This window comes from Borostomias antarcticus (genome assembly GCF_949987555.1).
Source record: "Borostomias antarcticus genome assembly, chromosome: 17".
In the NCBI taxonomy this organism is placed as follows: Eukaryota; Metazoa; Chordata; class Actinopteri; order Stomiiformes; family Stomiidae; genus Borostomias; species Borostomias antarcticus.
The window spans coordinates 24973744-24984320 of record NC_140250.1 but is presented as its reverse complement, the minus strand read 5'-3'; the positions used below and the strand labels follow the sequence as shown (position 1 = coordinate 24984320).

At 46.9% G+C, this 10577-nt stretch overlaps 1 protein-coding gene across 1 annotated transcript; it reads right to left on the bottom strand.

The window, feature by feature from the left end:
* Window positions 1–1528: 1528 nt before the first annotated feature.
* On the bottom strand, window positions 1529–4279 carry LOC311320405 (zinc-binding protein A33-like; the record flags this gene model as incomplete). The annotated part of the gene is made up of 4 exons (XM_084452136.1): window positions 1529–2061; window positions 2791–2902; window positions 3260–3490; window positions 3857–4279. The coding sequence occupies 4 exons, from the start codon at window positions 4277–4279 to the stop codon at window positions 1529–1531; spliced, it is 1299 nt and encodes a 432-aa protein (XP_084308262.1).
* Window positions 4280–10577: the final 6298 nt, after the last annotated feature.

Below are 10577 nucleotides of genomic sequence, written 5' to 3'. Positions count from 1 at the left end.
AATGCCATGCTAAAATCGCCACTGTTTACACCACAGATTAATAGAATGAATGGTTTTCAGGCTCGTGAGGTGTGATGCTAGAGTGCATATGCCCGCCTTTAGGTTGCCAGATTCGCAACAAATATCCCCCCACATTCTAATTTTTCTTTCTTCGTTCTTCACTCTAAAATCGGGAGATTAGTGTGAGAAATTACAATTCGGGAGCGTAGCGGGAGAAAAGGTTACACATCTGGAGACTCCCACTGAAATGGGGAGTGTTGACAGGTATGCATTTCACCCCTGAGCTATCTTATTTCATCTGTCAGAATGGATTCCTGTGAAAGCCCCGTTGACCAATGAGATGAAGGGGGAGGGGCGGGGGAGGGGTGCCAATTTCTTCACAAAGAGTTTGGACAAGATGTAGCGATACGTGTGGATTTTTGCAGCCGAAAACAGAACAGCGATGCGGCATAATTCCTGATGTGACGCGCTTGACTCGGCTGAAAAAAAATGGCGGAGTTCAGAGCGGAAGCAAACCTGACCGCTAGGGCGGGACCTGGGCGGGACTATGATAATGCTCCTCGATCTACTTCACCAAAACGTCAGTAACAACGCGGAAAACTCTGAAAATCTGAATGGCTTGTTGAAGGGTGGAGCTTCCAGTGTAGGAGAAAGTGTGCTGACCATAAACAAATGACTGGGTTGTTTGATATCAACTTTTGTACATTGGTAGGACCATTAGAGACCAACATGTATATGATAAATACATTACAAAATTGATTTAGCATGTGCGGTGCCCTTTAACAATAATGAAAGCCTAATGGGTGGGGGACAACATGTTTACATGTGTAGTTCTTGAGATCTACATTATCCTCCTCTACTGTATGACTCAGTGTACAGACATGGTCATACGTGTGTTCACAACTCATGTGATGCGCTGACCTTTGCCCCTAATAGTTTCAAAAACATTCAGGAAATTGATTATTTTGACCCATATTTGAGATAAAGGTCTGTTTACAAAGTCACAGCTGCCTTACCCCTCTGAACCCTTAGGTTCTTAATCAGCATGTGTCAATAAATGAGAGCCACACCCTATTCAGAAAGGTCAAGTTTATTGGAGAAAAAAAGGGCAGATGCAAAAACCGAATTGAACATGACAATAATGCAACTATGCATTACAATGAATACAATATGAACTAAAATATTAACCTTTACATTCTGTAGTTTTGCAAAGAGAACGACTTGCATAGTTAAGCCAGTACACAGAGCAGTTGGAGTGTGGAAATGGGAGAAGATCCACTACCCCAAATTCTTCTCTCCAAATGTTTTCAAATATTTGATTTAACATTTGAACCAGGTCTTGGATAGGTGAAGAGACCACTTACAGACACAATCAAAATACATATTCTACACTACATTTAAGCAAAGACATGTTAGCAGGAGTGTTGATGCTGAAGAAACTGTTACTGTCCAGTACCGCGTGTGTCATCCCCCTGTGAGAAACTATGGACGATACCAGTGAGTCAATTACATCCTGGTTACTTCCCATTCAAACAGTAGATACAGACACCTTCACCGGTAGCACCTTCAGAGTGTGGACAGGATCATAATTATAGATATATGGAAACACTCTTTCAGTGAAGGTGTGTGTCAATGTGTGCAGGTGTGTGTTAGTGTCAGGGTCAGAGAATGACAGCTGTCCTCTGCCCCAGTCCAGCTGCACTCTGACCTTCTGTGGTCTCTGGTTCACTGTGTAGTAAGTCCAAGCCTGTGATGGAGCATGTCTGCTATATTTCCCACCAAGGTCAATAACACCCCAGGATACTTCCAGAAAGTCATCTCCCTTCCTCTTGACAGACTCTTTAACCACACCCAACATCCAGTCACTACTCTCGCCAACCTCAACGTCCCAGCTGTGTGTCCCTGAGTCAAAGCCCTCACAGGCCAGTACTACAAAATCATCACGAAACCGCTCGGGGTTGTCAGGAAGCCGCTGTTGCTCATCGCTGTGTCTCACACTGGTCAGATCTTCAGACAGGAGGAGATGTTTGTGGGCAGTGTTGGGGTCCAGAGTCACATGAGCTGAACAGCAACAATAGCAACATCAAGCTGATGAGAAAATACACATACTACTGTATATAAACATGAATACATGCGTCTGTATTAGGGCTGTCAATCGATTATATTTTTGTATTAGGGCTGTCAATCGATTATATTTTTTTAGCGAGTTAATCACAATAATAGGCTGTTTAATAGGCTTTAAGAAGTTTAAAATACTAGTATGTACTTGTATTGTGGGGGGAGATGAAGCAAAAAGCCTACATGTGTTGTGTTAGAATGAAGAAATGCATGATAAAGTGGTTAGTAGCCTGACATTCAAGACTCAGGGCTGGAGCCAGGCAGAGTTTCTTTGCGCTACCATATCGAATGACACATGGGGGTTAAAGCCAAAGGATGCAGTCTGAGGTATGTCAGCGGTTCAGGGGCTCAGCATGAGGTCTCACAGGCGAGGTCGCCGACTTTGATTACACCCTGCGACCGCAGTTCTGTCTTCCTAAGATACTCAACTATCATGGCAGGCGTGCCATTTCTACACTGTATTTTACTTGATTTCTTATCCTTATGGTCAAATTTGGTAATTAATTTGCGTTAATTCTTTTAACGCGCTAAAGTCTAATCTGTATATATAAACATGAATCTGTCTAATCTGTATAAATAAACATGAATGTGTCTGTGTTTTATGCATGCAGGTAAGGTACTCCCCATCTCCAGTAGATGTCAGTATAATAATGTTCACTCTAAATCACTCACTATATTGAACCATGTCCTTCATCTTCTCCCAGACTCTGAAGGGCAGGTTGCCCAGATGCTTGGCCACGTCTATCAGAGCTCCTGGAACCTTCTCTGGATCTGGCAGTGTGACCTGGGCCCTGGAAGAACATGCAGGAGTCAGTGCTGCTGTGGGGTGGTAGGTTCAGAACTATGGCGAGAAATGGATGAGTATGAATTTGGTCACTCCACAATGATTCACTATATTAATGTGCAGGATACAAGACAACATTGCAGACCACTGAACACGCAAACCAACAAACAAATAAATAGACTAACAAACATACAAAACCAATACTGAACTATGACTTACCTCTCCATTGTCGTTTTGAAGCTCTGCAGATGAACATGAAATGGCTTTAGAAATAAAACAATTCTATGGACTTTATAAGTTGTTTCACCTGAATTACTTTTGAAATGCTCTCTTAATGTACAGCAGCACAGTCCTCACCTGCAGGAACAAGATGTCATCAGCTTTCAGCTCCTTCTCTATATCACTGATTGTGTCGGAGAGCAATGTCTTCCCTCTACTCATCTCCTCGATCTTCTCCTCCATCCTCTGACTTTTCTGCTCCCTTTCCTCCCTCAGGGAAGCTATCCTGGCCTTCTCTTCATCTCGCAGAAACTGGTGAAGCTTCTTAAACTCCTTCTCTATCTGCCTCTCTGTATGCTGAGCCTGGCTCTGGACACAAGAGAATAATGTACTAATTTAATTTATAAATTAAATGTACTTACTTAGTGACCAAGTCAACATCGTGTCATTCGAAAAATTAATCTGATAGAATCTGTACAGCAGAGTTACAGTATATCTGTATAACTGAATATATACACCTTAATGTGCTCTACTGTTTGAGCCCAGGTCAATTTAACATTACTGAAGACCTTCAATTTCTTCTTTAAGCGTTTCAATGCAGCCTTGAGTTTCTCCTGGAAGGACACAGCACAGAGAGAAGTTGTTAAAATACAAATGTGTACAGTTCACATTTATAATGTAAAGCGTAACAAATCAGCTTCAGCCTAGTGGTAGTAATTCTAATTAAACACACACCTTATGATCCAGAGCAGCTTCATCTATCGGGCTGCAGTCGTGACCCTTATGCTTTTTGGAGCTGTGGCACACCAGGCAGATGGGCTGTTGATCCTCCAGACAGAAGAGTTTGCGTTTCTCACCGTGCCGACTGCAGATCCCCTGACCCTGCTGCACCTGCAGATCACCCGACCCTGCTGAAGCTCTCTGTATATATAAGAAGGCCTCACACAGGTTCTTCAACACCAGGTTACATGGTGGATTCTCTGCTGCAGACTTCACCCTGCACAGTGGACACTCCTGCGATCCCTTCCGTCTCCAGAATCCCTGCAGACAGTTTCTGCAGAAGCTGTGGCTACAAGAGAGCATGATGGGATCTTTAAAGACTTCACAGCATACAGAACAGGAGAAATCATCTTCAGCGAATGATGGTTTAGAAGCCATTTCCACACAGACTCTGTCAGTGTCTTGTATGCCAGCATCATGAGAGTCGCAAGACCCCTTTACCAGCAGCCATGTTGAGGTGTCATAGCAGGGTAAACACAGGTGTAATTAATAACCTTAATTATGGTCATGTTCCATTTAGAATTTAGGTGAGCCAGTGCCTGTTATTCGGCATGCTGCCTCACTGGAATGGCTGTGACGCGTTAAATAGAATGGCACCTTAATTAATTAGATCAATTACACCTGTGTTTACCCTACTATGACACTTCAACATGGCTGCTGGGAAAACACGCGATCACGTGGTTCATGTTGCTCTCTGAACTTCCCTGGCCGGAGGAGGAGGCGGTGGAGGTGGCAAATTATAAAAACTAAATAAAATCTGATTTTAATAATAAAAACTGATTCTGATTCTAATTGTAAGCTATAGTGTTGTTATTAAGATATCCATGTTAGCATATAGGAGTACTGTTATTATAGTTACTGTTAGCACTTCAGACTTAGGGGCTGGGCGACCTCAGCTGGTCCCTCTTCCCAGAGGAACCCACGTATTTTCAACCGGAGGTTTCGCGTCGCCCTGATTCAACCAGGTGTTATGCAGAATTCTGTGACCACCGGATTTTGTGACGCATCTAAATAAGGTCACCAACCTGGCCCCTCCTCCTCATGGTGGTCACCAGCCTGGCCCCTCCTCCTCATGCTGGTCACCAGCCTGGCCCCTCCTCCTCATGCTGGTCACCAGCCTGTCTCCTCCTCCTCACGGTGGTCACCAGCCTGGCCCCTCCTCCTCATGCTGGTCACCAGCCTGGCCCCTCCTCCTCACGCTGGTCACCAGCCTGACTCCTCCTCCTCACGCTGGTAACCAGCCTGGCCCCTCCTCCTCACGCTGGTCACCAGCCTGGCCCCTCCTCCTCACGCTGGTCACCAACCTGGCCCCTCCTCCTCATGCTGGTCACCAGCCTGGCTCCTCCTCCTCATGCTGGTCACCAGCCTGGTCATATTTTGCTGTGGGATGGGATCCCATTCCTCAACCAGGAGTTGTTGAAGGTCAACCAGCGTGGTTGTGTTGGTCACTCTAGCACATACAGCACGCCCAAGCTGATCCAACAAGTGTTCAATTGGGTTGAGTTCTGGACTCACGGCAGGCCATCCCATCCTCTCCACTCCCCCTCCTCTCCTCTTCAGCAGTCTCACAGAGCTTGGTCCTAAGTTTGGAAATGGTACCAGGGCTGACACCAAATAATGCTGCCACTCTGTGTACCGGAACACCAGCTTCTAGTTGCCCTATTGCACAGGCCTTATCCTAAAGGGACAAACGTGGCATGTTGATGCTTGGAGCAAACGCAAGCTCAACAAAGTGAGAGTGAATACCAACAGAAGAACATTGCAGGGGATTTGGGCACAGTTTTTGGGCGCTACCCACACGTGTAGCTGTTGCTTATTCCACAAATGCACAATCCTTCAAGTTGTACCTGGCTGTATGGTGACTAATCAGGCTTTCCAACGATATAAAATAAAATACCAAATGGTATTATTAAAGGGGAGAAATAATCGACCGAAATAACGTTTCCGAACTATTTTTGAAGAGTACTCTCTCCTCTCCTCCTGCGACATGAAAGCTGGTATTATAGTCTAGCAGGAGGGGCCCTCAGATTTTGAGGTACCCGAGTTAGAACAAAACACAACCATGTTTTTTCATATCCCCTATGTGTCCCATTAATGAGATGGGTTGTGGAACTTTAGTTTTGTGGGAAATACGTTTTTTGGGCTATTCTTTAGACCTACCCTAATATCTGAAAAAGAGCCAAATTAGGCCTGTCTGGATAGGAGTGAGGTGACAAAAAGCCCATAATTTTATAATGCTCACTCAAATTTGCATAAACTTTGCTGTGGTATTAGGGTAGCGGAAGGATTGGATGCAATGCGCCAAACATTAGTGGGGTGTACAGACGGCCTGGTAGTCCGTTGTTTTGTTTTCAGATGATCATTTATTATACGACATCTGTAAAAGCATCACTGCTCACAGTGGACTTTCGATTGGTCTGATTACAACTCGTCAGTTGTTGTTTCTTCTGTCTAAGAAACACAAGAACAGAACAATGTAACGTTATATATCCTATGTAGTAGTGTTAGTTAATAAAGTTAGCTGCTAGCTTTCTGCTTTCTGGCTTAACTATCAGCTGGTATGAGGTTGCTTAGCAACGATAAACATTGCTATTGGGCACATTGTTATTGTTAACAGGTTTCTGTAATAGCAAAAATCCTAAATGTGGTCCTAAACTGAGATAAGACAGGCTTTCAGACAGCAGGTTTCTGTAATGAGGCCCGCATGTCTCAGGATTGTGTATTCTCCAAGTCATACGTTCCATACTTTTCTGAGTGAAATACACTTCCGAAATCATTCTTTTATTTACAACATGAATGAGAAATGGGTAATTTTCAATAGTATACAGTAGGGTGCTCCTACATCCATAGCACTGGTCTCCAAACGGTCTTCGTCAAAACTATGTTTTTGTTGGGTTCGCGGCTATTCAGGGACTGAGGTAGGCCTAATATTAACGGAACGAGAAGCCAAACCGTATTGTCAGCACTTTGAGGTTGTGTCTCAAAGTAGGCTACTTTATGAACAGAATAACAGGACCCGGGGGGCTTTAATCGGCCACACGACACCGCTCTCTCTCATGGGATCATGGGCTGTGCACTCGGGGGTCAGGAGCGAAGCGCGCCTCTGTCTTGGGCTCCTTTCAAATCCTACTGCTAGCCTACGAATAGTCTTCAAAATAACAAATGCCCTTGAATATGAATGATTCATAGAGAGCGATTACCTTTATTTAATTTCGCCAATAATGCCTATCCATCTCTATCGAAAACGTGGACAATTAACGACTGGATTTAACGGACTGATTCCGACCAGCCTTTTAAGCGCACCTATTTAATTCTGAATGTGGGGGTGTATTAAATAAGACGTATCGTTGGGTCTCAAGCAAAAAGAAAATAGCTTAAATCTATTTAAATCTAGTATACATTTATTTCAATTAGCTGGCCGCCTGGACTAGCCGTCAAGTCAGTGTTGCCGCTGTGACGTGTACACGTTACGCCGTAGTGATAGAATTATATCCGGTCTGTGACATCACGGGCACTACGGCGTAACGTGTACACGTCACAGCGGCAAGGTACATATCCTGCTTAACAAGTGGACAAGCCTCAGTGCGGTGTTTGCGATGAGAGGAACATGTTGTAAAGATCTATCTTTGCCAATATGTTCGCTGGTGGAATAATTTATCTTTTTAGACCCCGAGAGAGGGTGCCAGTTTCATGTAGACCTGCAGACCAAGGTCCTGAGGCGACGCCCTTTCAGACCCCGTTCCTGGATCTTGATGTGAAACTCCTCTGCACGGTAGTTTTTATTGCGCTCTATGTGATCCTGATCGCGCTTTGGCTATTATTTAAATGGAGAAATCGCCAGCTGGACAGTGTGACAGCCCAGTGTGACACAGCCCCGTCCTCCTCCAAGTTCTCTCTGCGTCGGAGGCTCTTTCGCAAGAAGTGGGAGGGAGTCTTTCAAGGGGCGGCCATTTCCACCTCGGACTCTATGGTTAAGAGGACACCTGACACAGCCCCGTCTGTAACAGGTCCATCTGTCAGTCCACCACTCTCTATGACTAGGACCAGCAGAGGACACAGCCCCGCTAGCGCCTTATCCACCCCCATGGCATCTAGTGGTGTGCTGGTAAAGGACCAATCTGAGCCGGACGTTCCACGATCACCCGAGCCCCACTGGAGACGAGATCTGGAGCTCTCTCGGCGTCGGAGGCTCATTTGTAAGGAGTGGGAAGAAGTCTGTGAAGGAGCGACCACTTCTACCTCGGACTCTCTTATGAAGAGGGTACCTGATACAGCCCTGTCTGTAACAGGTCCATCTGTCAGTCCACCACTCTCCATGACTAGGACCAGTAGAGGACACAGCCCCGCTAGCCACCTATCCACGAACAAGGTTTTTAGTGGTGTGCTGGTAAAGGGACAATCTGAGCTGGACGTACCACGATCGCCCACGGCCCACTGGAAGCGAGATCTGGAGCTCTCTCTGCGTCAGAGACTCTTTCGCAAGAAGTGGGAGGGAGTCTTTCAAGGGGCGGCCATTTCCACCTCGGACTCTATGGTTAAGAAGGCTCCTGACACAGCTCCATCTGACACAGCTCCATCTGTCAGTCCACCACTTTCCATGACCAGGACCAGTAGAGTGGACAGCCCCACTAGCTACTTATCCACCCCCATGGCATCTAGTGGGATGGCGCTAAAGGGACAATCTGAGCCGGACACTCCACGATCACCCGAGCCCCACTGGAGGCGAGGTCCGGAGCTCTCTCTGCATCGGAGGCTCATTTGTAAGGAGTGGGAAGAAGTCTGTGAAGGAGCGACCACTTCTACCTCGGACTCTCTTATGAAGAGGGTACCTGATACAGCCCTGTCTGTAACAGGTCCATCTGTCAGTCCACCACTCTCCATGACTAGGACCAGTAGAGGACACAGCCCCGCTAGCCACCTATCCACGAACAAGGTTTTTAGTGGTGTGCTGGTAAAGGGACAATCTGAGCTGGACGTACCACGATCGCCCACGGCCCACTGGAAGCGAGATCTGGAGCTCTCTCTGCGTCAGAGACTCTTTCGCAAGAAGTGGGAGGGAGTCTTTCAAGGGGCGGCCATTTCCACCTCGGACTCTATGGTTAAGAAGGCTTCTGACACAGCTCCATCTGACACAGCTCCATCTGTCAGTCCACCACTTTCCATGACCAGGACCAGTAGAGTGGACAGCCCCACTAGCTACTTATCCACCCCCATGGCATCTAGTGGGATGGCGCTAAAGGGACAATCTGAGCCGGACACTCCACGATCACCCGAGCCCCACTGGAGGCGAGGTCCGGAGCTCTCTCTGCGTCGGAGGCTCATTTGTAAGGAGTGGGAAGAAGTCTGTGAAGGAGCGACCACTTCTACCTCGGACTCTCTTATGAAGAGGACACCTGACACAGCCCCGTCTGTAACAGGTCCATCGGACCCAGTCCCTTCTATCACAGCTCCATCTGTTAGACCACCATTCGCGATCACCACCCCCATGGCGTCTAGTGGTGTGCTGGTAAAGGGACAATCTGACGCGGACGTTTCACGATCACCCAAGCCCCACTGGAGGCGATGTCCGGATCTGACTCTCCGTCGGAGGCGCATCCGTGGGCTGTGGAGACGAGCCATCCTGATAGCCCGCATCACTGGGATGCTGCTGCCGGACAGGCTGAAGGAGGTGGCTCGCAGTGAAGAGTCCCGTCAGCACATGTCACCTGATTGTGTCCAAGACCCGCTTGTCAGAGCGAGTTGCCCCTTTGTTCAAGCGTTCAAAAGAAAGCTTGCAATCTTTGAACATGGGCTACCGGCTCTGAACCAGGAAATATCCAAGGTCACATCCTGCTAACAGCCTGGCCGGAAACAAGACGTTCAAGACACAATACATAACAAATAACCCCACGATGACAGACCGACCAACACCGATCTACCCAACCACCCACCTACCAACCACATGTAGAGGCCACTGGGGCAACTCGGGCTCTTGAGATGACATCTGTCCTCACATCCTGGTCCAAGTGGGTAGGGTCTATGCCTACCTCTTCAGGTCAAGGACGTCTGGTGGATGCAATACATGAACAAAGTTGACCTCTATATTGATCTACCTCTCCTGACCACAAAGATACGTCAGCGGAGACTGAGGATAGCCAGCCATAGGAAACGCCCTCCTGACCTCATCACTTCAAACCTTGTCCTCTGGGAACACAAGCATGGTGAAGACACACGTGGTGCTCGAAAGACAACATACGTGGACATGCTGAGGAAGGACCCTGGCTACAGTGCTGATGAACTAAACTCTGGTATGCTGGACCAGGGTGTGTGGAGAAGTGTCATCTAGACCATCACCATCTACCCCATTGGCCTCAACATTTGGTTTGTTCGGTTTGGGGTTACTTGTTATGTCTTGTGCTTGTACTGATTTCATTCATGAATAAAGTCTCTGAACATTTTCTGCCTGTGTTTGGGTCCTATCTCCACTGTATCCCACGACTGTGTTCACTGAGCTGCCTGGACTGCCTGTCACACACACGTACACACAGACATACACCAGCCCACTTCCGGCTTTAGGCCTGGGCCATAGCAAACACACACCAGTATTTGCCATGTCTCTCCTATGTTGTTTTTAGCTTCTCTTACTCTGAAAATGTAATTTATTGCTTTATAAATGTTCTTAGCTGGTAGACAAACA